Below are 24,626 nucleotides of genomic sequence, written 5' to 3' on the forward strand. Positions count from 1 at the left end.
TCTCAGGTAGTAGGCAAATTAAAAGATTAACTGAATTATCCAAGGTGGAAGTATCCAAGGATACATGACCTTCCTCCACAACAGATTTTAGCAAATGCTATAATCAAAATGTTCTTCTCTATATCTAGCAAGCTTCCTAAATACTGCATCTGAATAACACAGAGAATGGCTTCATTGGTGTTGCTGTTAGAGCAATTGTGGCTTTAAGATTTAAATGGACAACTGCAAAATATATATATTGGTTTTAAGGTGTTTTGCTGAACAGCTTTTTTTAATAATAGCTCTCATTTAGGTATTTATTTTTTCATGTGGCTGTTAAAAATCACACAGCTTGAATTAATATTGTATAATCACTTATATTTAATTTTAAGCATAATTCGATATAAAATGTAATCTTAAGTATTTTATGTATAAAATAGATATGGCAAATAGCAACCCTTATACTAGTTAATTTCCATAATAGCACACAAGTCAGAATGATTTTTATACAACTGAAGATTACAGGATGCAAAACTTCAGGACTTAAAGATCTTCATAGTCTTATGTTTCAATATGACTGAATCTACTGTTGTAAGCCTCAAAGATACAAAATATTTTACAGTAGTGATTAAAGACAATATATATTGGCCAGGCGCAGTGGCTCACACCTGTAATCCCAGCACTTTGGGAGGCCAAGGTGGGTGGATCATGAGGTCAGGAGTTCTAGACCAGCCTGGCCAATATGGTGAGACCTCGTCTCTACTAAAAATACAAAAATTAGCTAGGTGTGGTGGCACACGCCTGTAATCCCAGCTACTTAGGAGGCTGAGGCACCAGAATTGCTTGATCCCAGGAGGCGGAGGTTGCAGTGAGCCGAGATCGTGCCTTTGAACTCCAGCCTGGGCAACACAGTGAGACTCCGTCTCAAAAATAAAAACATAAAAAATAAGAAAAAGATAATATATATCATTGCAGTAATAGCTTTCCAAGTGATTTCTCATGTCACAGGTACTGGTTTCTTCTGTATGTGTCGAATTATTTCTCATTTCCTCGGTCCCATTTGAGATTATCTGTAGTTCAATTGACCCCCTGAGCCTACACTTAGCCTCTTCTTCAGATCCCTGAACACACCTATTCTGTCTCTAAACATGTGGCCAAGATAATTTTATTACAGCCCAAACTGAAAGGTGGGTAAGAATCTAAAGCACCTCAAGGGAGAGGGAGAGCAGTGTTTCCCTTCCAGACTTCTGAGTCTTCCTAAGCTTTCCACATGCTTAGTGTTCATCTCATAATTCTACTGAAAGTCAGGCAGCTGATATGGGGATTGCTACAACTGAAACCAAATGGCTCTCAGAACCAAGATAAGAACCCAGGAATGTTGCACTGTTTATTTGGAGTTATAGACCACCATGTCATTTATCATTCTAGTAGAGTTTTCTTTCAGTAACTACTGAATGAGAGTGTTTATCTCATCTCTGTATTTCCCAAACAACGCTATTAATCAGCCCCATCTCCATATCCAGTGTGAGAGAGACAGGCATAGTTCAGGCCTTCAGCCTTGCCAGGAGGGCAGTAAGCCACTTGTTTTTCTTGGCAGAAATCTTTGTCTGCATGTGGTTCCTTCTCTTCTTTCCTCAGACCACAAGATTTAGATTCCTGGGAGCCTAGGGGACCCTCAGACTTTTCTTCACCTTGGCCGCATTCTGTAGCAAGTACCATATAGTTTAACCCTTCTCGGTTCTTGGTTTCCATTAAAGCAACTGGCATAATGTCATCTGAATTCAAACAAATCACATCGCCATCTTCACCTGTGAAAAAAATATGAATGTTATTCTAGCATGTGTTTAAGTATTTATTGTAATAATATAAGGCTATATCAGAATTATAGCAACACCAACCTTATACATTTGTTCAGCAAACATTTATGAGAACTACTAAGTGTTGCGAATACAAAGATAAATAAAACATGCTTCTTGTCCTTGAGGCTGCTGCAGTCTAGTAGGGAAGCAGATCAATTACTATAGAAGGTGACATGCACTTTAATAAAGGAATATTTTAAAATGTAGTAGGAGCACAGGGGTGATTAACTCTGCCTTAATAAGCGGAGCAAGTCATGGTCTTTGTGATAGGACTTAATTGGCCCTAAGAGGGCCCTTTTTGTCTATTTACTTTTCATACTTCCACAGCAACTGAAATATCTACTTTTAAAGATTGGTTTTTTTAGATTTAGTAATTTTGCTAAATTAATTGCTTAATATAACATTTACTGATGACTACTATATTCCAAGTCTGTATTCTAGTTATTGATGGATATAGCAATGAATAAAACAACATTTCTATGTTCAGCCCTGACTCACACCCGGGTCTGATGTATTTGTAATGAACTTAAATTGAAATATGAGGAAAATAACATAATTTAAAAAGACTAAGGGAGGTACCAATGTACCTATTTTTCCCAACAAAAATTTAATGGATCTACCTATTTATTAAGTTTAACTGAACTACAAAGCTTATTTGATAAGAGCATATGAACTACATCCCTTCTCCCCATATCATTAGGTATGCATTTCCTTTGTGCAGACCCTCCAAACTGCTGAAGAACAAGATAGCCAAGCTACAGGTATCATCTAATTTTCCTCTTCATTGTTCAAACATCATTATAGCATAGTTCAAAACACATGAATAGTTAGATGTGTTGTAAAATTATCTCCCTAATAGAAAGAACTTTACCAGATGCCAAGTTTGGTTAGTACCTGGGTATTGAACACCTGTGGAAGCTATTCAACACCTGTGGAAGGTATTCAACTGTTATGATTATTGCCAATATGCACTAATAGCCATTAAGATGCCCATAAGAATAACTTGGTATATGTAATAATAGCGATGGAAAATGTTTTTAAATGTTAGGAAAAAATAAGATATTTAACTTTAAGTAGTACACTAATCCAATAATTGGGGAAAGTAGGAGGTTCTTAACAGGCTTAAAGAAATCAGGCTAAAGGAAAGTTTAAAATTTCAACAAAAACTTAAATCTACAATATAGTCTACCCACTCATATCAGCTATTTCATTGTCATACCTTTAATCCATGAATAAGCATATTGGAAAACTTCCTACTAAAAAATGATTTTAATTTTTTAAACTTTTTGCTTGTTGAGTTGTCTGAAAAATAATATTTTATATGAGGCAAATAAATTCTTTTTGCAAATTCTGTTGTCATGTGGCAAAGAAAAATCATTAGCTAACTACTTTATTGGTTTATAGTACTTGTAGCAATATTTAGTAACTTGACCCTGGCAAGCTTTCAGCAATTAGTACATCTTCTTGTTGCAAAAAGAGCTTACAAGAGATTGCGATAGTAGAGATAAGTTGTCTTATTTGTTTGTTTTTGTTTAAAAATTATTTAATAAGTAGTCTATGGGTCAGATCTTAAAGCAGGTATCCTGAACAAAGATAGCATGCACTCGGCAACCTCTTTAAGAGAGAAATATTAAAATAAAGACTTCCAAGTAAGACGGGGTATTTACAGACTAGACATATGCCGGCTGACTGGCTATGTTTAGAACAGCAGAGGAGCATTTAGATTTGTTTCCTGTAGAACTCTCCGGGACTGATGAGGTGATGTTTACACAAATGTTTGGATGAAGTCACTGGGATATTTTTACTAGATGCCCAGATATGTTACTAATCTTCTCTCTCTATCCCCTTTCCACCCCATTAGGTCAGTAGGACCATAGGGTAGGCATGGTATTATTGCTCCCTGTTTTCATAAGCACCCCCACTTTTTTGCTTAAAAAAGTCCTTTCAATAGCTTTTCTTATCTACTTACATATCTCCAACAACAACAATGAAGATACTCATTTTATTGCTTTGCTAAATATGCCCACCAGTCCACAAAGCAGTAAGCTATTATTAAACACATTCTTTTTTATTGAAAATATAATTAAGTTTAGGTTTGCCTTGAAGGGTCTGTTCCACTATTTCTATCCTTTGCAGATATGCAAACTCTGCTTTAGTTCAATTTCTTCTCTCTTCCCTGCCTCTCTTGTTCGGTCACAAACTCAATTATTAATTTAGTGATTTCCACATCTCTTTTCATTCCTTTTCTTCAGGATTTACATTCATTGTAAATAATACAATAGTAATTTCTCTTTTCCTAAAATTTTATTTCTGTCATGGCCCAGAAATGCTTCTTTCTAAATTGTAATAGTTCGATGATATTCCCTGTTAAATTCTTCCTGCATCATTACTTTTAATATTTGTCTGCTTCTCTATTGTTATGAATATTATTTAGAATTTTAATTCTTTCTGCCAACAAATTGGTACCTAAATAGATTTGGTATAATCCTAAAAAATGGTGTATATTTTCTAGCAGGTCATAAGTAATCATTGCTTTCATTATACCTAGCTGTGCAGTACACTATTGATAACATAACTGGGGATATCATGTGGGTCATTTCCCTACTACAGCCAGGGATTTGTGAAGGCTGAGAGGAAAGGCTCAACAATGGAGACAAATTCTAGCCCTATTTCAGCAGTATGATTATGAGCAAGTTACTAAACCTCAGTTTTCTCATCTGTAAAATCGTGATACAGTAATACCCACTTCATAAGGCTTTCGTAAAGATTTAATGAGTTAACCTACATAGCACAGTGAGTGGCACATGGAAAAGTACTAAAATAAAATTAGCTACTATTCTAATTAAAAGCCTTTCACAGAGGTATTTTATTCTTTATATTGAGTGTGAGCATTGTTTATTACCTATCTCAGCCTCATAGATGAACTATGCAATGCAAAATGGTGAAAAGATTTTCTCAAGGGTCCGTGGAGACTTCAAGTAGAACCTACGGTGAAGCTAAGCTCTCAGGCCTGCTAATACCCATTATGGCAGCCTCTGTGATCTTTTTTTTTTTTTAGATGGAGTCTCACTCTGTCGCCCAGGCTAGAGTGCAGTGGCGCGATCTCGGCTCACTGCAAGCTCTGCCTCCTGAATTCACGCCATTCTCCTGCCTCAGTCTCCCCAGTAACTGGGACTACAGGCGCCTGCCACCATGCCTGGCTAATTTTTTCTATTTTTTAGTAGAGATGGGGTTTCACTACATTAGCCAGGATGGTCTGGATCTCCTGACCTCGTGATCCGCCTCCAAAGTGCTGGGATTACAGGCGTGAGCCACTGTGCCTGGCCCTCTGTGACTTTTATAATATGTCTTTGTACATTAGAAGGAAAGGATTCCAGGAGCAAAGAGTTGAATTTTAGAATATGAGTCAACTGCAAAATCTGTGCAACCCTCTGGATTGCTTTACCTCTCTGCAGCATTTGTTCACTCTCTCCTTTCTAAGTCTGTCTTCTCTGGGTTTCCATAACAACACTCCCTATGGCTTTCCTCTTCCCTTTCTGGCTGCTCCTCCCCATATCCACCATCTTTGTAAGCCCCTCCTATACTGGCTGTTCTCTGGGTTCCATCCACTTGTCACTCTCTTCTTATTTCATACACTCTAATTTAATGACTTCATCTGCACCCTGGAATTCAACCACCCCAGGACAGATCTTTCAACTGAGTATGACCCCATATCTTGACTGTGTCCTGGACTTACCCACTTAGATATGCCACAGCCAACTCAAACCAAACATATGCAAAACTATTCCTCTTCCTGTGTTCCTCATCTCCAGGAATATAGTGTTGGTTTTTACCAACTTCCTCCTTTCTCTTTTTCACCCACTTAGTTGCCAAGTCCAATAGCATCTACCTCTATGGTAACTCCAGACTCTCTTGTGTTCTCTCTACACCTGTTGCCACTCATTAATTCAGCTTTCATTATTTTTCATACCTTACTTTTGATTAGTGTGACCAATAACCCTCCAATTTTATCACTTGCCACATTCTCATGTATAATAAACTAAGTGCAGTTCTATGAATATCTCATTCTCTATTATTCCCTGCTTTTCTACATGCTGCTCCTTTTATCCTAAAATACATAGGATTCCTCAGCTTCCTTTTTTCATATCTCAGCTTCTAAGTAGGTCTCAGCTTAGACGTAACCTCCTCCCCATGGCTTTTCTTGACTGTCCCTCTGCCATAGTGTAGACTTGGCATCCTTCCTCTGGACTCCCACAGAACATGGATTTCCTCTCAATAACAACATAGAATGCTCATTCTCCTGGATTCTGGCAGAAGATGTAATACAAAATCATCTTCTCACTAAATCCTTAAAAATAAGCCTATCGGTAAGAAAAAAATGCTGGAGAACCTATTACAGAATCTACAGCCCACCAATTCCTTTAGATTACCTAAATTTAATATCTGAATTCAGATAGTATATATACAAACATACATAAATGAGCATTTCTGTAAATGGCTATATATGCACATACAATATCTGCAAATGTATAACCAAATTGTTAGCTGTGGCTAGCACTGGGGACTGAGATAAGGATGAATTAGGAAACTTTTACTTTTTAGACTGCTTAAATAATTTTATATTTTTTATAATAAACATAAATTACTTTTACAATAAAGATCTTTAAAACGTAGATACAGTTATAAAATAATATAGCAAGAACAGTTACTGAGATTAATTACTGGAAAAGTTACAAGAAAAACAAAAAGGAATCAGGAGTCATTTTTATGGTTGTTGTAAAATGACATAAAAATTATTTTTAAACATTTAAGAAGTTCATGATTGTGTTAATTAATAAAGTCTATAAAATTATAATCACAAAGAATTTGAGCCTTATCAGTCAAAAATGTTGAGCCTTGTTTGTTGCTTTCAATGATAAGAGCACACTAATATCCCTGATGAACACAGATGCAAAAATTCTCAACAAGATACTGGCAAACCAAACCCAAGAGCACATGAAAAAGATAGTACACTATGATCAAGTAAGATTTATCCCAGGTATGCAAGGATAGTTCAACATATGTGTATATGTTGAAGACGCATGATACATTACATCAACAAAATGAAAGACAAAAACCATATGATCATATCAGCAGATGCAGAAAAGGCATTTGATAAAATTTAGCATCCTTTCATAATAAAAGCTTTCAACAAATTAGGCATGGAAGGAACATATCTCAAAATAATAAAAGCTATATATGACAAATCCACAGCCAACATTGTACTAAATGGGGGAAAGTTGAAAACATTTTCTGTAATAACTGGAACAAGACAAGGATGGCCACTTTCACCACTCTTATTCAACATAGTACTGTAAGTCCTAGCCAGAGCAACCAGGCAGGGGAAAGAAAATAAAAAGGCATCTCATAAAAGGCATTCACAGATGATACTATCTTATATGTAGAAAAACCTAAAGATTCCACAAAATGTGTCTTCAACATATACACATATGTTGAACTATCCTTGCATCCCTAGGATAAATCTTACTTGATCGTAGTATACTATCCTTTCCGTGTGCTCTTGGATTTGGCTTGCCAGTATTTTGTTGAGAATTTTTGCATCTGTGTTCATCAGGGATATTAGCATGCTCTTATCATTGAAACTCTGAGATTTGATAAATAAATTCAGTAAAGTTTCAGGATACAAAATCAATGTACAAAAATTCAGTGCATTTCTATATACCAAAAATAATCTAGCTGAGAATTAAATCAAGAAGGCAATGCCACTTACAACAGCCACAAAAAGAATGAAATAACTAGGAATATGTTAACCAAGGAGATGAAAATTCTCCACAAGGGAAACTACAAAACACTGATGAAAGAAATTGTAGGAGGCACAAACAAATGCAAAAAGATTCCATGCTCAAGGATTGGAAGAATCAATATTGTTAAAATGACCATACTGCCCAAAGTAATCTACATATTCAATGCAATCCCTATCAAAATACCAATGACATTCTTCACAGAAATAGAAAAAAATCCTAAAATTTATGTAGAACCACAAAAGACTCAGAATAGCCAAGGCTATCCTAAGCAAAAGGAACAAAACTGTAAGAATCACATTACTGGATTAAAATTATACTACAGACCTATAGTAACCAAAACAGCATGGTACTGGCATAAAATCTGACACATAGATATATGTATGTATATATATATAGATATATGTATGTATATATATATAGATATATGTATGTATATACATATATATGTATGTATATACATATATGTATGTATATGTATATTGTACATATACAAAATGGAATACTATTTAGCCATAAAAAAGAACAGAATAAAGGAGACAGAAATAAATTTGCACACCTACAGTGAAATCATTTTTTACAAAGATGCCAAGAATGTATACTGGGGAAAAGACAGTCTCTTCAATAAATGCTGCTGGGAAAACTGGATATCCATATACAGAAGAATAAAACTAGACTCCCCTCTCTCTACATATACAAAAATCTAAAAATGCATTAAAGATTTGAATCTAAGACTTCAAACCATGAAAATACTACAAGAAAAGACTGAGGAAAATCTCCAGGACATTGGTTGGGGCAAAAATTTCTTGAGCAACACCCCACGAGCACAGGCAGTCAAAGCAAAAATGGACAAATGGGATCACATCAAATTTTAAAAGCTTCTTCACAGCAAAGGAAACCATCAACAAAATGAAGAGACAATTCACAGAATGGAAGAAAATGCTTGCAAACTACCCATCTGACAAGGGGTTAATAACCAGAATACATAAAGAGCTCAAATAACTCAATAGGAAAAAAGTTAATAGTCTGATCAAAAAATGGGCAAAAGATTTGAATAGACATTTCTTTTCTTTTATATCTAGAATATACAAAACTTTATTTAATAATAAGGCAATGACAACCAAATAGAAAAATGGTCAAGAGACTTGAACAAGTACTTTGCCAAATAGGATTTCCCAGTGGCCAATAAAAAAGAAAAGAAAAAAAGAAAAAGTACTCAGTTTTTCTTATAATAGCACTGGGCTTATTCTCATTCTCAGCAGATTGTTTCTACACTTTGAATGAACATATTAATATTAACCATATCTTTTATTTTTTGTATTCTGATGTTTTGACATTCTGGTGTTTTGCTGACCCTAGAAGCACAGCCCCTCTCAGTGTTTGCCCATTTCTAGAGCTAATAAACAACCGGCCTTGAAATGTACTTTTCAAATGCAGATCAACCAATCCAGACCCCACACCCCAACCACCTCCTTTTTTAAGCTCTTACTCTCCATACCACTATTTACCTGTGCTAATCACCCCAGAGATAGGTATCAGAAAACTAGGGTCAGCCCTTACGTCCCAGAGCTTCCTGAAATCGTGAATAGACATTTCTAATAAAAAGAAATACAAATGGCAAACAGCATGTGAAAAAAATGCTCAACATCATTGATCATCAGAGAAATGCAAACCAAAACTACATTGAGATATCAGCTCAGTCAAGTTAAAATGGCTTACATTGAAAAGACAGGCAACAACAAATGCTAGCAAGGATGTGGAGAAAGGGAATCCTCATACACTGTTGGTGGGAATGTAAATTATTACGACCGCTATGAAGAACAGTTTGGAGGTTCCTCAAAAAACTGAAAATAGATCTACCATTTGATTCAGCAATCCCACTGCTGGACAGATGCCCAAAAGAAAGGAAATCAGTATATCAAAGAGATATCTGCACTCCTGTGTTTACTGCAGTACTGTTTACAATAGCTAAGATTTGGAAACAACCTAAGTGTCCATCTGTAGATAAATGGATAGGCCAGGTGCAGTGGCTCACGCCTGTAATCCCAGCACTTTGGGAGGCCAATGTGGGCGGATTACTTGAGATCAGGAGTTCTAGACTAGCCTGGCCAACATGGTGAAACCCAGTCTCTACTAAAAAAAATACAAAAATTAGCCAGGTATGGTGGTGTGTGCCTGTAGTCCCAGCTACTTGGAATGCTGAGGCATGAGAATCGCTTGAAACTGAAAGGGGCAAGTTCCAGTGAGCCAAGATCATGCCATTGCTTTCCAGTCTGAGTGACAGAGTGAGACTGTCTCAAAAAAAAAAAAAAAGATAAATGGATAAAGAAAATGTGGTATATGCATATAGTACAGTGGAGTACTATTCAGCCATAAAAACAATGAGATCCTGTCATTTGCAAGAATGTGGATGGAACTGGAGATCATTATGTTAAGTGAAATAAGCCAGGCACAGAAAGATAAATATCTCGTGTTCTCACTTATTTGTGAAATATAAAAATCAAAACAATTGAACCCATGAAGACAGAGAGTAGAAGGACGGTTACCAGAAGCTGGGAAGGGTAGTAAGGGACAGGGCGGGAGTTGGGGATGGTTATTGGGTACAAAAAAGAGAAAGAATGAATAAGACTAAATATTTGATACCACAATAGGGTAACTATAGTCAATAATAATTTAATTGTACATTTTAAAATAACTAAAAATAAAAAATTGGTTCGTAACACAAAGGATGAATGCTTGAGGGTGGATACTCCATTCTCTATGATGTGATTATTACACATTACTTGCCTGTATCAAAACATCTCACGTGCCCTATAAATATATACATCTACTATGTACCCACAAAAATTTAAAAAAAATTTTTTTTTTTTTGAGACAGAGTCTTGCTCTGTTGCCCAGGCTGGAGTGCAGTGGCGCGATCTTGGCTCACTGCAAGTTCTGCCTCCCAGGTTCACGCCATTTTCCTGCCTCAGCCTCCTGAGTAGCTGGGACTGCAGGAGCCTGCCACCATGCCCGGCTAATTTTTTTTTTTTTTTTTGTACTTTTACTAGAGACAGGGTTTCACCGTGTTAGCCAGGATGGTCTCAATCTCCTGACCTCGTGATCCGCTCACCTTGGCCTCCCAAAGTGCTGGGATTACCTGCATGAACCACCACGCCCAGCCAAAAATAAATTTAAAAAAAACAAATAATACTACACGGCTATAGTAATCAAACAGTATGGTACTGATATAAAAATAAACACATAGTTTAATGGAACAGAATCCAGAAATAAAGCCACATATTTACAGTCAACTGATCTTTGGCAAAGTCAACAAGAACACATACTGAGGAGAAAAACACCCCTTTCAATAAATGGTGCCAGGAAAATTGGATATATGCAAAAGAATGAAACTGGACCCTTACCCTCACCATATACAAAAATTAATTTATGATGAATTAGAAGACTTACATGTAATACATGAAACTGTGAAAATACTTGCATGTAATACATGAAACTGGGAAAGAAAGCCTAAGGAAAACTCTTCTGGATATTGGTCTAGGCAAAGAATTCATGACTTAGACACTGAAAGCACAGGCAACATGAACAAAAATAGACAAATGTGACTTAATTAAGCTAAAAAGCTTGTGCAGAAAAAGAAATAATCAATGGAATAAACAGACAATCTGCAGAATGGGGGAAAATATTTGCAAAATATTCACTCAACAGGGGTCTAATATCCAGAATATACAAGGAATTCAAACACTCAACAACAACAAACAAGCAATCCCATTAAAAAGTGGGCAAAAGACGTGAATAGGTGTTTTATCAACAGAAGACATACAACTGACCAACAGGTATATAGAAAAATGCCCAACATCCCTAATCACCAAAGAAATGCATATTAAAATAATAAGATATCATCCTCCCCCAGTCAGAATGGCTACTATTAAAAAGTCAAAAATAATAGATATTGGCGAGGATGCAAAGAGGAACACTTACATGCTGTTGGTGGGAATGTAAATTAATACAACTTTTATGGGAAACAGTACGGAGATTTCTCAAAAAGCTAAAAATACAATCTAGCAACCAATCCAGCAATTCCATTACTAGGTATCTACCCAAAGGAAAAGAAATCATTATATCAAAAACATACTTAACACTCATATGTTTATCACAGTACTACTCATAATAGCAAAGGTATGGGATCAACCTAGTGTCTATCTATGGATGACTGGATAATGAAAATGTGGTATAGACAATGAAATACTATTCAGCCACTAAAAAGGAATGAAATCATGTATTTTGTAGCAACATGGATGAAACTGGAGGCAATTATCTTAAATGAAATAAGTCAAACACAGAAAGACAAATATCACATGTTCTCACTCATCAGTGGGGTTGAAACAACGTGTACACATAGAGGTAGAGTATGAAATGACAGACAATGAAAACTTGAAAGGGTAAGGTTGTGGGAGAGTGAATAAGAAATTACTTAATGGGTACAAGGTACATTATTCAGGTGACAGATACCCTAAAAGCCCTGACTTCATTACTAAATAATCTTGTACCCCATAAATTTATAGAAAAAAATAAGAGGAGTGATATAGTCAAGAAAATGTGCTTTCAATGCCAAGCAAGCAAAACCATGTTCTGCCTGCCTTTCAGATATGTCTATATTCAATTCAACCCAGTTACTGTTATCTATCTTAGGAACAAAAGATTTAATTTTACATGTTGGCAAACCGCTCTGCATGATTGTTCCTCTAAAGTTTCCATAAGTGAAGTTATGACAAATAAGAACCAGGCCAGGCTGGAGCAGATTAAAATGGCTTGAGCAGAACAGTATTATTAAATAGTGAACTGGTGACACCAGTATTTCCTATGGATATATATATATAGTCTTATGACAAGGACAACTTTCAATATCACCAGTAAAAGCCAGTTTACTACTAAATTTGGCAAACAAAATTAAAGAAACTGATTCTAGCTTCCAAGAGAAAGAAATACTCTCACCTCTTGTTTTTCTTTAAAGCAGACAAATGAACACATTAAATACAGGTGCTTACACTATGCCTTGCCCCCAAATCAGTAAGTATCTGTTGAAATAATTTTTTTAATTATCAAAATTTTATTCAGAGAAATGTCTCATTAAGTAAATTCTTAGAAAATGACAAGGCCTTAATAGTGTCTAGAATGGCTGAAGGGTATGTTTGCCTAATCCTATGTGATCTTCATATAGGCAAGTATATATGTAGAGCCCCCCAAAGGATGGAGTTGCTGTGCCAGTTAAAATACCCAAGTGTTCTGCCATTGGCATTCTTAGAATCAGCTCTGTCCAGGGTGATAGTGAGTAGAAACAATGTGAGACTATTAACAAGGTTTACTTAATGAGGGTTATGACACATGGCCAAGGCATATGCAGCCCTTTCCAATCTGTCACTTAGCAGTTTGTGTTAAAGAAGTTACATGATCAGAGTTTTATGCTCATATAATGGATCCAAAGTCACCCAAAATATGTAGTAAGATGTATAGACAAGTAGATGTCTGTCCATAGGCTTCCTCTTTTTATCTGCTATTAGTCAAGTGCATCACTCGAGGTGAAGGTCTCATGTGAGAGTGATCTGACTTCAACATCTGCCACCCACTGATCACCAGGGTTGATTCAGCTGATGTCTGGTTACACCGGTGTCCCCTTTCTCCACTGTTCCACGTGTAGCCCTCCTCAAGTTGAAAACTTGGTTGAAGAGGATGACCTTCCCTGATAGGAGAGGACCATTCTTTAATAAAGATGTGCAAGTAGCTCTGTAAGCTCTCAAGGTAAAGGTGTCTCCTGCACTCAGTCTTATAGTCAGTCACTGCAAATAGCAAGAAGCCTAATTTCTGAGAGATTCTAAGTTGTGATCCATCTCACCAGTTTAGTTTGTAAGCAAGGACATCTGCATTTAAATAAACAAAGGGCCTGGCAAACTTTTAATAACAAGAAGTTCTAGATCAGCTGAAGGAGAAATATTTTAAATTCATTTTTCTGCAGCCAATTAGGCACACATACAGTAAATGTGACTTTAGAAATGAATTAAGTGACTACTGTATTTTAAGTCTGTTTACATTTAACTAAAAGGCTTAGTCTGTCCATCATAGTAGAATGGTTCCAGAATTTATTTATTTATTTATTTATTTACTTATTTATTTATTTTTTTGAGACAGAGTCTCGCTCTGTCACCCAGGCTGGAGTGCAGTGGTGCCATCTCAGCTCACTGCAAGCTCTGCCTCCCAGGTTCATGCCATTCTCCTGCCTCAGCCTCCCGAGTAGCTGGAACTACAGGTGCCTGCCATCACGACAGGCTAATTTTTTTTTTTTTTTTTTTTTTTTTTATGTATTTTTAGTAGAGATGGGGTTTCACTATGTTAGCCAGGATACTCTCAAGCTCCTGACCTCATGATCCACCTGCCTCAGCCTCCCAAAGTACTGGGATTACAGGCTTGAGCCACCGTGCCCAGCCCAGAATATTATTATCTTAATCACCAAATACTAAAGTCATAGAATCAGACTAGATCTTAGCAAGACCTGATCCACTACAATAATCAGAGCAAAATAACTCATCAGTTAGAAGCAAAGGATTAGATATATACATAGCAACATGGATAGACCTTAAAAATACAGTGCTTAATGAAAACAGGAAGAAAAATGCATTCATTTCACAAAAAACAATACACATTTTGCAGGAAAACATACAAATGAAAAGATACACACTAAAGACATTAGAATGGTTACCTGACGGGGAGGGAGGAAGTTGAAGAGGAGAGGAATATGGGGATAAAATGGCTAAACAAACGAACAAGATAGGAGCTCTGCATAGGCCAATGATGATAATGTACCATAAGCAGAGTCTGTAATTAACTCTGTAGTCAAGGTCCAAACTGGTGTGTAGGGGGAGAAGAGGAGAACAGACCTTATGAAAATATAGTCTAACATGTTAATTCTCCTCCTTACTATCTTAGATTATAAATCCAGGGGCCATAGTACTATCCTTTATTTTTTCAATTCAGTGCATAATACAAATAATTTTCACAGAGGAATGCAATAAACACTTAATTATGATAACAAAGGTGCCAGTATATTATTCTTTTTGCCTACCCCAAAATGCTTTCTGTGTACATTCCATTTTAACCTTGTTCAGTTCACAGTGCAGAGAAAACTAGAATATTCTGAAGAATCAAACTTACCTTCAAAGTTTTCATTTATGACTCCACTGGTGTTTGCTTCATCTCTGCACTGATAAATGCTATTTAAGAAAAAATTTCGGAATAACTGAAGTTGGTCCTGAATTCTATGAAAAGTAGGCCTTTGGTCAGGTTCTTGAGCCCAGCATTGGGTCATTAAATTCCACCTAAATATGTGGGGAAAGATGGGAAAGTAAATAGAAATTGGATATAATTACTGATAACCCAGGTAGCGTCATTTTAGAAAGGAAAGAATCCAAGTTATTGCCAGTTTTCCTTAATTAATATAAACGAATCATAACAAAGGCTTTGGTTTCTTATTTAAGAGTGGCTTTTAACACCACTACGTTTATTAGACAACATCTTTCTTTTGAAAAGGTGACATTATTTTAACAGTTATTATTCCAAATAAATAGATGGATAAGTAGATGGTGGCAAAATGTCTACTCAACACTCAACTACTCAAGGTGAAGGTCTCATGTGAAGGTGATCTGGCTTCATCCTTGCCACCCACTGATCACCAGAGTTGATTCAGCTGATGTCTGGCTATACAGGTGTCCCCTTCCTCCAGTGTTCCATATGTAACCCTCCTCAAGTTGAAAACTTGGTTGAAGAGGATGACCTTCCTTGATAGAAGAGGACCATTCTTTAATCAAGGGTGTTTAAGTAGCTCTTTAAGCTTTCAAGGTAAAGGTCTCACCTGCACTGTCAGTCTTATAGTCAATCATAATGTATCAACACATAAAGAAACTAATAGCTATAAAAATTGTTGAAAGGCAAAATTCATCACGCCTCAACTCATATAAGCAGAAAAATTTTAAGTATTTTATATTGTTTATAATTAACTAGGTCTTTCTCAGAGTCCCTACCTAGCATAAGAAAAGAAACTTCATTTAGTACAATGTTGTTTATAACTTAGTCTCACTATTTTAAACAATCTTTTTAAGTATTATTCAGTCTTTTCTGGATAATAACCCAACCTCTCTTATTTTCAGGCCATCCCCACTCCTTCTGCTTTCCTTTCTAAGGTAGTGTCAGGATATATGTTGGGTACGAGGTTTATGTGACTTGTAAAGGCATGGTGAAGAATCCTTTGAACCCCACTGTGCCCTCCAGATCTTTACTAGTCTCAGTGACTAATCCAGAATTCATTAAGGAGTAACTGATCTGACCCAGCCTAGGCATCAGCCCCTGTTGGCAATCTGTGAATTCTTTACCTATTCTTTTGACGTTCTCCCACTAAAGTGGTCCACCCTTGTCTCTCTCTAGCTGTAGGATTCTCAGATGCTATGAAACCCTATATATGCTCTCAAGGCCCAGGGAATCCATTCTTGTTTCTGCTGTAGGCCCACAGGGAGGTACTTGGCAGAATCTCTAGCTCTCAACAAAATGTTCACCCAATATAGGAAACAAAGGAAGTTTGGAAGCATAAGCTAGACATTTCTGTCTGGACAAGTCATTCTGCCTTCTCGACAATGCTGAGTCTCCCATGTCAAAGTGAAGGTCCTCCACTCAATGATCTATTTGTAATTCTCCCGAACTAGGGGTGAGTGAGCAGTTGGTTTTGGTGGCACCCATCTCTTCTAATTGAAGCCTACAGAGGAGGTTTCCAAACCCAGATATCCAGTATCTCACCTTCCCACCTCTATCAAGTTCTCTTCTTTCTTCACTTCCTCAGGGCTTGGAAGGAATGAGGGCTCTACTCACTACCTTTTTTAATTTGACTATCCTTATATAAAATTATATGTTTTTATAGAGACAATTAAAACCTAGTACTTAAAAAGGAGCTAAAGGACTTTAGATGCTCTCTATATTCCAAACCTGGTTTTCAAGCCTACTGACTTCTTATAAACAAGTACTTGCTCTCTTTTTTTTCTGGAGCTATATGGCAGATCGGATCAGGGAGAGAGAAGTGATAAAGAAACAGATTAGGAGGTACTTAAAGTATTAGTACTACTATATGAATAAATATACTCTTATAAATTATAAGTTCTTTGCAAAGTAATAAAGAAAACAAACACGAATTCTAACAGACATGAAACAGTTTTGGAAAGTTGCTTACAGAAGGCCCCTCTGCAGAGGTGACATTTAAGCCAAAGAACTTCGTAAGAAAATAAGATACTAGTCATGGGAATAGGGTGTGGATGGGAGTCAGGGAACACACTACAAGTGGGGAAAGCATGTGTAAAGTCCTAAATTTGGAAAGAGCTTGGCACATTTTAGTACCTGAAAGAAAGCCAGTGTCGCCGAAGTGCAGTCATTGAGGGGAAAGGATGAGATGAGATCAGAGGAGGGAAGCGAGATCATGCAGGTCTCACAGGGCAGGCAAAGAGTTGGGTTTTACAACACTACAAGGGGAAGCTTTTCAAGATTTTTAAGCAGACATAATCTTTACATTTTTAAAGGATTACTCTAGCAGATATGTGGACAATAAATTATAAAGGGGCAGGTTGGAAGCTATTAAAGAAGACTAGATGAGAGATAATGATGGTATGGACTGAGGTAATGCCTGTGGAGCTAGAACAAGATTATAATCACTAGGTAACGATGGCCCAGAAATCATTATAGGTATTGTATTTAAAATAGCTAGTATCCATTTGGGGAATTATAATGTAATCTCCATTCCATTATAATGTGGCAAGCAAACTCCACTTCATTTATTTCGTTTCCTGACAAGCACCTCAGGTCAGAGTTGGTACTCCATATCAGAATAAATGGTATCAGGAAAAACTAATACGGGACTGTTTCAATGTATTGATCTGATGACTTTACATGTATTTCAAGGAATTTACATACCGGGTATACAATGCCAAGCTTGGCTCTATATTTTAAAATTAGAATCATATCTGAGAAATAACCAAAAGACAACCTAATCTTTTACATATTTCTCTATAACCCGTGCCATTTAGAAATGGGGATGATACAAAGATGTCAATGAAGAATCATTAGACTTCTAAATGTGATATTATAATCAATGTCAGATCACAGAATTTAAAAAATAGAGTTTTGATGATTAATCTAAGAGTTGTCCTCAGAGTATAGAGGAAAAATGAAGAATTATAATTATCCATAGGAAGCATTTTATTTTTGAAAATAAAGTTGTGATTCAAAAATACTGCCAAGGCATAGATGGAATCTCTCAAGGTTGGTCATATTTCAATTAGGAGGTTTTTACAGTTGTCCCTCCTTATCAGTTTTGCTTTTTTTTTTTTTTTTTAAACTTCCAAGTTCAGTTCATTTTCTTCCATAACATGTTATCTCAAAAATATCATTTGCCAGATATAAGTAATGCTAAATCGGTAACACTGTTCCCACAACAAAGACCCCACACTTTCTAGAGCCAGCAAATGACTTCAGATGTATATGCTGCAAATGGTTTCAGATGTATTTGTTAAACTTTGCACTTTGTATCATTAAAATTTTTTTTTTTTTCGGAAGTGGAAACAGCTGGCTTTACTAAACCCTGGGGTCATTTCACTTTCCTATGGCTCTCTCTACCAAGTGTAGCTGGTCTCTCTTGAATACGTGTTGCAAGCATGAGTTATGTGCCTCTGAAATATGTCGCCCAGGAGGGAAAATCTGGCTTCATAGCTCAGTTAGTTCACTTACTCTGTGACTGCATGAAATTGCTCCTCAAAATGCATTTCTTTTTTTTTTTTTTTTTTTTTTTTGCGGGAGACCAGAGTTTTATTATTACTCAAATCAGTCTCCCGAGCATTTGGGGAGCAGAGTTTTGTTTGTTTGTTTGTTTGTTTGTTTGTTTTTATTTTTTAATTTATTTATTATTATTATACTTTAAGTTGTAGGGTACATGTGCATAACGTGCAGGTTTGTTACATATGTATACTTGTGCCATGTTGGTCTGCTGCACCCATCAACTCGTCATTTACATCAGGTATAACTCCCAATGCAATCCCTCCCCCCTCCCCCCTCCCCATGATAGGCCCCGGTGTGTGATGTTCCCCTTCCTGAGTCCAAGTGATCTCATTGTTCAGTTCCCACCTATGAGTGAGAACATGCGGTGTTTGGTTTTCTGTTCTTGTGATAGTTTGCTAAGAATGATGGTTTCCAGCTGCATCCATGTCCCTACAAAGGACGCAAACTCATCCTTTTTTATGGCTGCATAGTATTCCATGGTGTATATGTGCCACATTTTCTTAATCCAATCTGTCACTGATGGACATTTGGGTTGATTCCAAGTCTTTGCTATTGTGAATAGTGCTGCAATAAACATACGTGTGCATGTGTCTTTATAGCAGCATAATTTATAATCCTTTGGGTATATCCCCAGTAATGGGATGGCTGGGTCATATGGTACATCTAGTTCTAGATCCTTGAGGAATCGCCATACTGTTTTCCATAATGGTTGAACTAGTTTACAATCCCACCAACAGTGTAAAAGTGTTCCTATTTCTCCACATCCTCTCCAGCACCTGTTGTTTCCTGACTTTTTAATGATCGCCATTCTAACTGGTGTGAGATGGTATTTCATTGTGGTTTTGATTTGCATTTCTCTGATGGCCAGTGATGATGAGCATTTTTTCATATGTCTGTTGGCTGTATGAATGTCTTCTTTTGAGAAATGTCTGTTCATATCCTTTGCCCACTTTTTGATGGGGTTGTTTGTTTTTTTCTTGTAAATTTGTTTGAGTTCTTTGTAGGTTCTGGATATTAGCCCTTTGTCAGATGAGTAGATTGCAAACATTTTCTCCCATTCTGTAGGTTGCCTGTTCACTCTGATGGTAGTTTCTTTTGCTGTGCAGAAGCTCTTTAGTTTAATTAGATCCCATTTGTCAATTTTGGCTTTTGCTGCCGTTGCTTTTGGTGTTTTAGACATGAAGTCTTTGCCCATGCCTATGTCCTGAATGGTACTACCTAGGTTTTCCTCTAGGATTTTTATGGTATTAGGTCTAACATTTAAGTCTCTAATCCATCTTGAATTAATTTTCGTATAAGGAGTAAGGAAAGGATCCAGTTTCAGCTTTCTACTTATGGCTAGCCAATTTTCCCAGCACCATTTATTAAATAGGGAATCCTTTCCCCATTTCTTGTTTTTCTCAGGTTTGTCAAAGATCAGATGGCTGTAGATGTGTGGTATTATTTCTGAGGACTCTGTTCTGTTCCATTGGTCTATATCTCTGTTTTGGTACCAGTACCATGCTGTTTTGGTTACTGTAGCCTTGTAGTATAGTTTGAAGTCAGGTAGCGTGATGCCTCCAGCTTTGTTCTTTTGACTTAGGATTGTCTTGGAGATGCGGGCTCTTTTTTGGTTCCATATGAACTTTAAAGCAGTTTTTTCCAATTCTGTGAAGAAACTCATTGGTAGCTTGATGGGGATGGCATTGAATCTATAAATTACCTTGGGCAGTATGGCCATTTTCACGATATTGATTCTTCCTATCCATGAGCATGGTATGTTCTTCCATTTGTTTGTGTCCTCTTTTATTTCACTGAGCAGTGGTTTGTAGTTCTCCTTGAAGAGGTCCTTTACATCCCTTGTAAGTTGGATTCCTAGGTATTTTATTCTCTTTGAAGCAATTGTGAATGGAAGTTCATTCATGATTTGGCTCTCTGTTTGTCTGTTACTGGTGTATAAGAATGCTTGTGATTTTTGCACATTAATTTTGTATCCTGAGACTTTGCTGAAGTTGCTTATCAGCTTAAGGAGATTTTGGGCTGAGACAATGGGGTTTTCTAAATATACAATCATGTCATCTGCAAACAGGGACAATTTGACTTCTTCTTTTCCTAACTGAATACCCCTGATTTCTTTCTCTTGCCTGATTGCCCTAGCCAGAACTTCCAACACTATGTTGAATAGGAGTGGTGAGAGAGGGCATCCCTGTCTTGTGCCAGTTTTCAAAGGGAATTTTTCCAGTTTTTGCCCATTCAGTATGATATTGGCTGTGGGTTTGTCATAAATAGCTCTTATTATTTTGAGGTACGTTCCATCAATACCGAATTTATTGAGCGTTTTTAGCATGAAGGGCTGTTGAATTTTGTCAAAAGCCTTTTCTGCATCTATTGAAATAATCATGTGGTTCTTGTCTTTGGTTCTGTTTATATGCTGGATTATGTTTATTGATTTGCGAATGTTGAACCAGCCTTGCATCCCAGGGATGAAGCCCACTTGATCATGGTGGATAAGCTTTTTGATGTGTTGTTGAATCCGGTTTGCCAGTATTTTATTGAGGATTTTTGCATCGATGTTCATCAGGGATATTGGTCTAAAATTCTCTTTTTTTGTTGTGTCTCTGCCAGGCTTTGGTATCAGGATGATGTTGGCCTCATAAAATGAGTTAGGGAGGATTCCCTCTTTTTCTATTGATTGGAATAGTTTCAGAAGGAATGGTACCAGCTCCTCCTTGTACCTCTGGTAGAATTCAGCTGTGAATCCATCTGGTCCTGGACTTTTTTTGGTTGGTAGGCTATTAATTATTGCCTCAATTTCAGAGCCTACTATTGGTCTATTCAGGGATTCAACTTCTTCCTGGTTTAGTCTTGGAAGAGTGTAAGTGTCCAGGAAATTATCCATTTCTTCTAGGTTTTCCAGTTTATTTGTGTAGAGGTGTTTATAGTATTCTCTGATGGTAGTTTGTATTTCTGTGGGGTCGGTGGTGATATCCCCTTTATCATTTTTAATTGCGTCGATTTGATTCTTCTCTCTTTTCTTCTTTATTAGTCTTGCTAGTGGTCTGTCAATTTTGTTGATCTTTTCAAAAAACCAACTCCTGGATTCATTGATTTTTTGGAGGGTTTTTTGTGTCTCTATCTCCTTCAGTTCTGCTCTGATCTTAGTTATTTCTAGCCTTCTGCTAGCTTTCGAATGTGTTTGCTCTTGCTTCTCTAGTTCTTTTAATTGCGATGTTAGAGTGTCAATTTTTGATCTTTCCTGCTTTCTCTTGTGGGCATTTAGTGCTATAAATTTCCCTCTACACACTGCTTTAAATGTGTCCCAGAGATTCTGGTATGTTGTATCTTTGTTCTCATTGGTTTCAAAGAACATCTTTATTTCTGCCTTCATTTCATTATGTACCCAGTAGTCATTCAGGAGCAGGTTGTTCAGTTTCCATGTAGTTGAGTGGTTTTGATTGACTTTCTTAGTCCTGAGTTCTAGTTTGATTGCACTGTGGTCTGAGAGACAGTTTGTTATAATTTCTGTTCTTGTACATTTGCTGAGGAGTGCTTTACTTCCAATTATATGGTCAATTTTGGAGTAAGTACGATGTGGTGCTGAGAAGAATGTATATTCTGTTGATTTGGGGTGGAGAGTTCTATAGATGTCTATTAGGTCTGCTTGCTGCAGAGATGAGTTCAATTCCTGGATATCCTTGTTAACTTTCTGTCTTGTTGATCTGTCTAATGTTGACAGTGGAGTGTTGAAGTCTCCCATTATTATTGTATGGGAGTCTAAGTCTCTTTGTATGTCTCTAAGGACTTGCTTTATGAATCTGGGTGCTCCTGTATTGGGTGCATATATATTTAGGATAGTTAGCTCTTCCTGTTGAATTGATCCCTTGACCATTATGTAATGGCCTTCTTTGTCTCTTTTGATCTTTGATGGTTTAAAGTCTGTTTTATCAGAGACTAGTATTGCAACCCCTGCTTTTTTTTTGTTCTCCATTTGCTTGGTAAATCTTCCTCCATCCCTTTATTTTGAGCCTATGTATGTCTCTGCGTGTGAGATGGGTCTCCTGAATACAGCAGACTGATGGGTCTTGACTCTTTATCCAGTTTGCCAGTCTGTGTCTTTTCATTGGAGCATTTAGTCCATTTACATTTAAGGTTAAGATTGTTATGTGTGAACTTGATCCTGCCATTATGATATTAACTGGTTATTTTGCTCATTAGTTGATGCAGTTTCTTCCTAGCCTCGATGGTCTTTACATTTTGGCATGTTTTTGCAATGGCTGGTACCGGTTGTTCCTTTCCATGTTGAGTGCTTCCTTCAGGGTCTCTTGTAAGGCAGGCCTAGTGGTGACAAAATCTCTAAGCATTTGCTTATCTGTAAAGGATTTTATTTCTCCTTCACTTATGAAACTTAGTTTGGCTGGATATGAAATTCTGGGTTTAAAATTCTTTTCTTTAAGAATGTTGAATATTGGCCCCCACTCTCTTCTGGCTTGTAGAGTTTCTGCCGAGAGATCTGCTGTGAGTCTGATGGGCTTCCCTTTGTGGGTAACCCGACCTTTCTCTCTGGCTGCCCTTAAGATTTTTTCCTTCATTTCAACTTTGGTGAATCTGGCAATTATGTGTCTTGGAGTTGCTCTTCTCGAGGAGTATCTTTGTGGCGTTCTCTGTATTTCCTGGATTTGAATGTTGGCCTGCCCTACTAGGTTGGGGAAGTTCTCCTGGATGATATCCTGAAGAGTGTTTTCCAACTTGGTTCCATTTTCTCCCTCACTTTCAGGCACCCCAATCAGACGTAGATTTGGTCTTTTTACATAATCCCATACTTCTTGCAGGCTTTGTTCATTTCTTTTTCTTCTTTTTTCTTTTGGTTTCTCTTCTCGCTTCATTTCATTCATTTGATCCTCAATCGCTGATACTCTTTCTTCCAGTTGATCGAGTCGGTTACTGAAGCTTGTGCATTTGTCACGTATTTCTCGTGTCATGGTTTTCATCTCTTTCATTTCGTTTATGACCTTCTCTGCATTAATTACTCTAGCCGTCAATTCTTCCACTTTTTTTTCAAGATTTTTAGTTTCTTTGCGCTGGGTACGTAATTCCTCCTTTAGCTCTGAGAAATTTGATGGACTGAAGCCTTCTTCTCTCATCTCGTCAAAGTCATTCTCCGTCCAGCTTTGATCCGTTGCTGGCGATGAGCTGCGCTCCTTTGCCGGGGGAGATGTGCTCTTATTTTTTGAATTTCCAGCTTTTCTGCCCTGCTTTTTCCCCATCTTTGTGGTTTTATCTGCCTCTGGTCTTTGATGATGGTGATGTACTGATGGGGTTTTGGTGTAGGTGTCCTTCCTGTTTGATAGTTTTCCTTCTAACAGTCAGGACCCTCAGCTGTAGGTCTGTTGGAGATTGCTTGAGGTCCACTCCAGACCCTGTTTGCCTGGGTATCAGCAGCAGAGGCTGCAGAAGATAGAATATTTCTGAACAGCGAGTGTACCTGTCTGATTCTTGCTTTGGAAGCTTCCTCTCAGGGGTGTACTCCACCCTGTGAGGTGTGGGGTGTCAGACTGCCCCTAGTGGGGGATGTCTCCCAGTTAGGCTACTCAGGGGTCAGGGACCCACTTGAGCAGACAGTCTGTCCCTTCTCAGATCTCAACCTCCGTGTTGGGAGATCCACTGCTCTCTTCAAAGCTGTCAGACAGAGTCGTTTGCGTCTGCAGAGGTTTCTGCTGCTTTTTTGTTGTTGTTGTTGTTGTTGTTGTGTAGCTGTGCGCTATCCCCAGAGGTGGAGTCTACAGAGACAGGCAGGTTTCCTTGAGCTGCTGTGAGCTCCACCCAGTTGGAGCTTCCCAGCAGCTTTGTTTACCTACTTAAGCCTCAGCAATGGCGGGCGCCCCTCCCCCAGCCTCGCTGCTGCCTTGCCGGTAGATCACAGACTGCTGTGCTAGCAATGAGGGAGGCTCCGTGGGCGTGGGACCCTCCCGGCCAGGTGTGGGATATGATCTCCTGGTGTGCCTGTTTGCTTAAAGCGCAATATTGGGGTGGGAGTTACCCGATTTTCCAGGTGTTGTGTGTCTCAGTTCCCCTGGCTAGGAAAAGGGATTCCCTTCCCCCTTGCGCTTCCCAGGTGAGGCGATGCCTCGCCCTGCTTCAGCTCTCGCTG

At 37.6% G+C, this 24,626-nt stretch overlaps 1 protein-coding gene across 1 annotated transcript in view; it reads right to left on the bottom strand.

Annotated features, from left to right (window-relative positions):
* Positions 1–1,447: 1,447 nt before the first annotated feature.
* The window catches only part of ROS1 (ROS proto-oncogene 1, receptor tyrosine kinase), a 148,421-nt gene continuing 125,242 nt past the window's right edge, over positions 1,448–24,626 (bottom strand). Inside the window, exons 42-43 of the mRNA XM_025383434.1 lie at positions 14,846–15,009; positions 1,448–1,787 (exon numbers count right to left, since the gene is read on the bottom strand). Coding sequence (XP_025239219.1) covers positions 1,477–1,787; positions 14,846–15,009 — 475 coding nt within the window. The 3' untranslated portion in view covers positions 1,448–1,476. The remainder of the gene's footprint in view (positions 1,788–14,845; positions 15,010–24,626) is intronic.

The sequence above is a fragment of the Theropithecus gelada genome, chromosome 4 (genome assembly GCF_003255815.1).
Source record: "Theropithecus gelada isolate Dixy chromosome 4, Tgel_1.0, whole genome shotgun sequence".
Classification (NCBI taxonomy): Eukaryota; Metazoa; Chordata; class Mammalia; order Primates; family Cercopithecidae; genus Theropithecus; species Theropithecus gelada.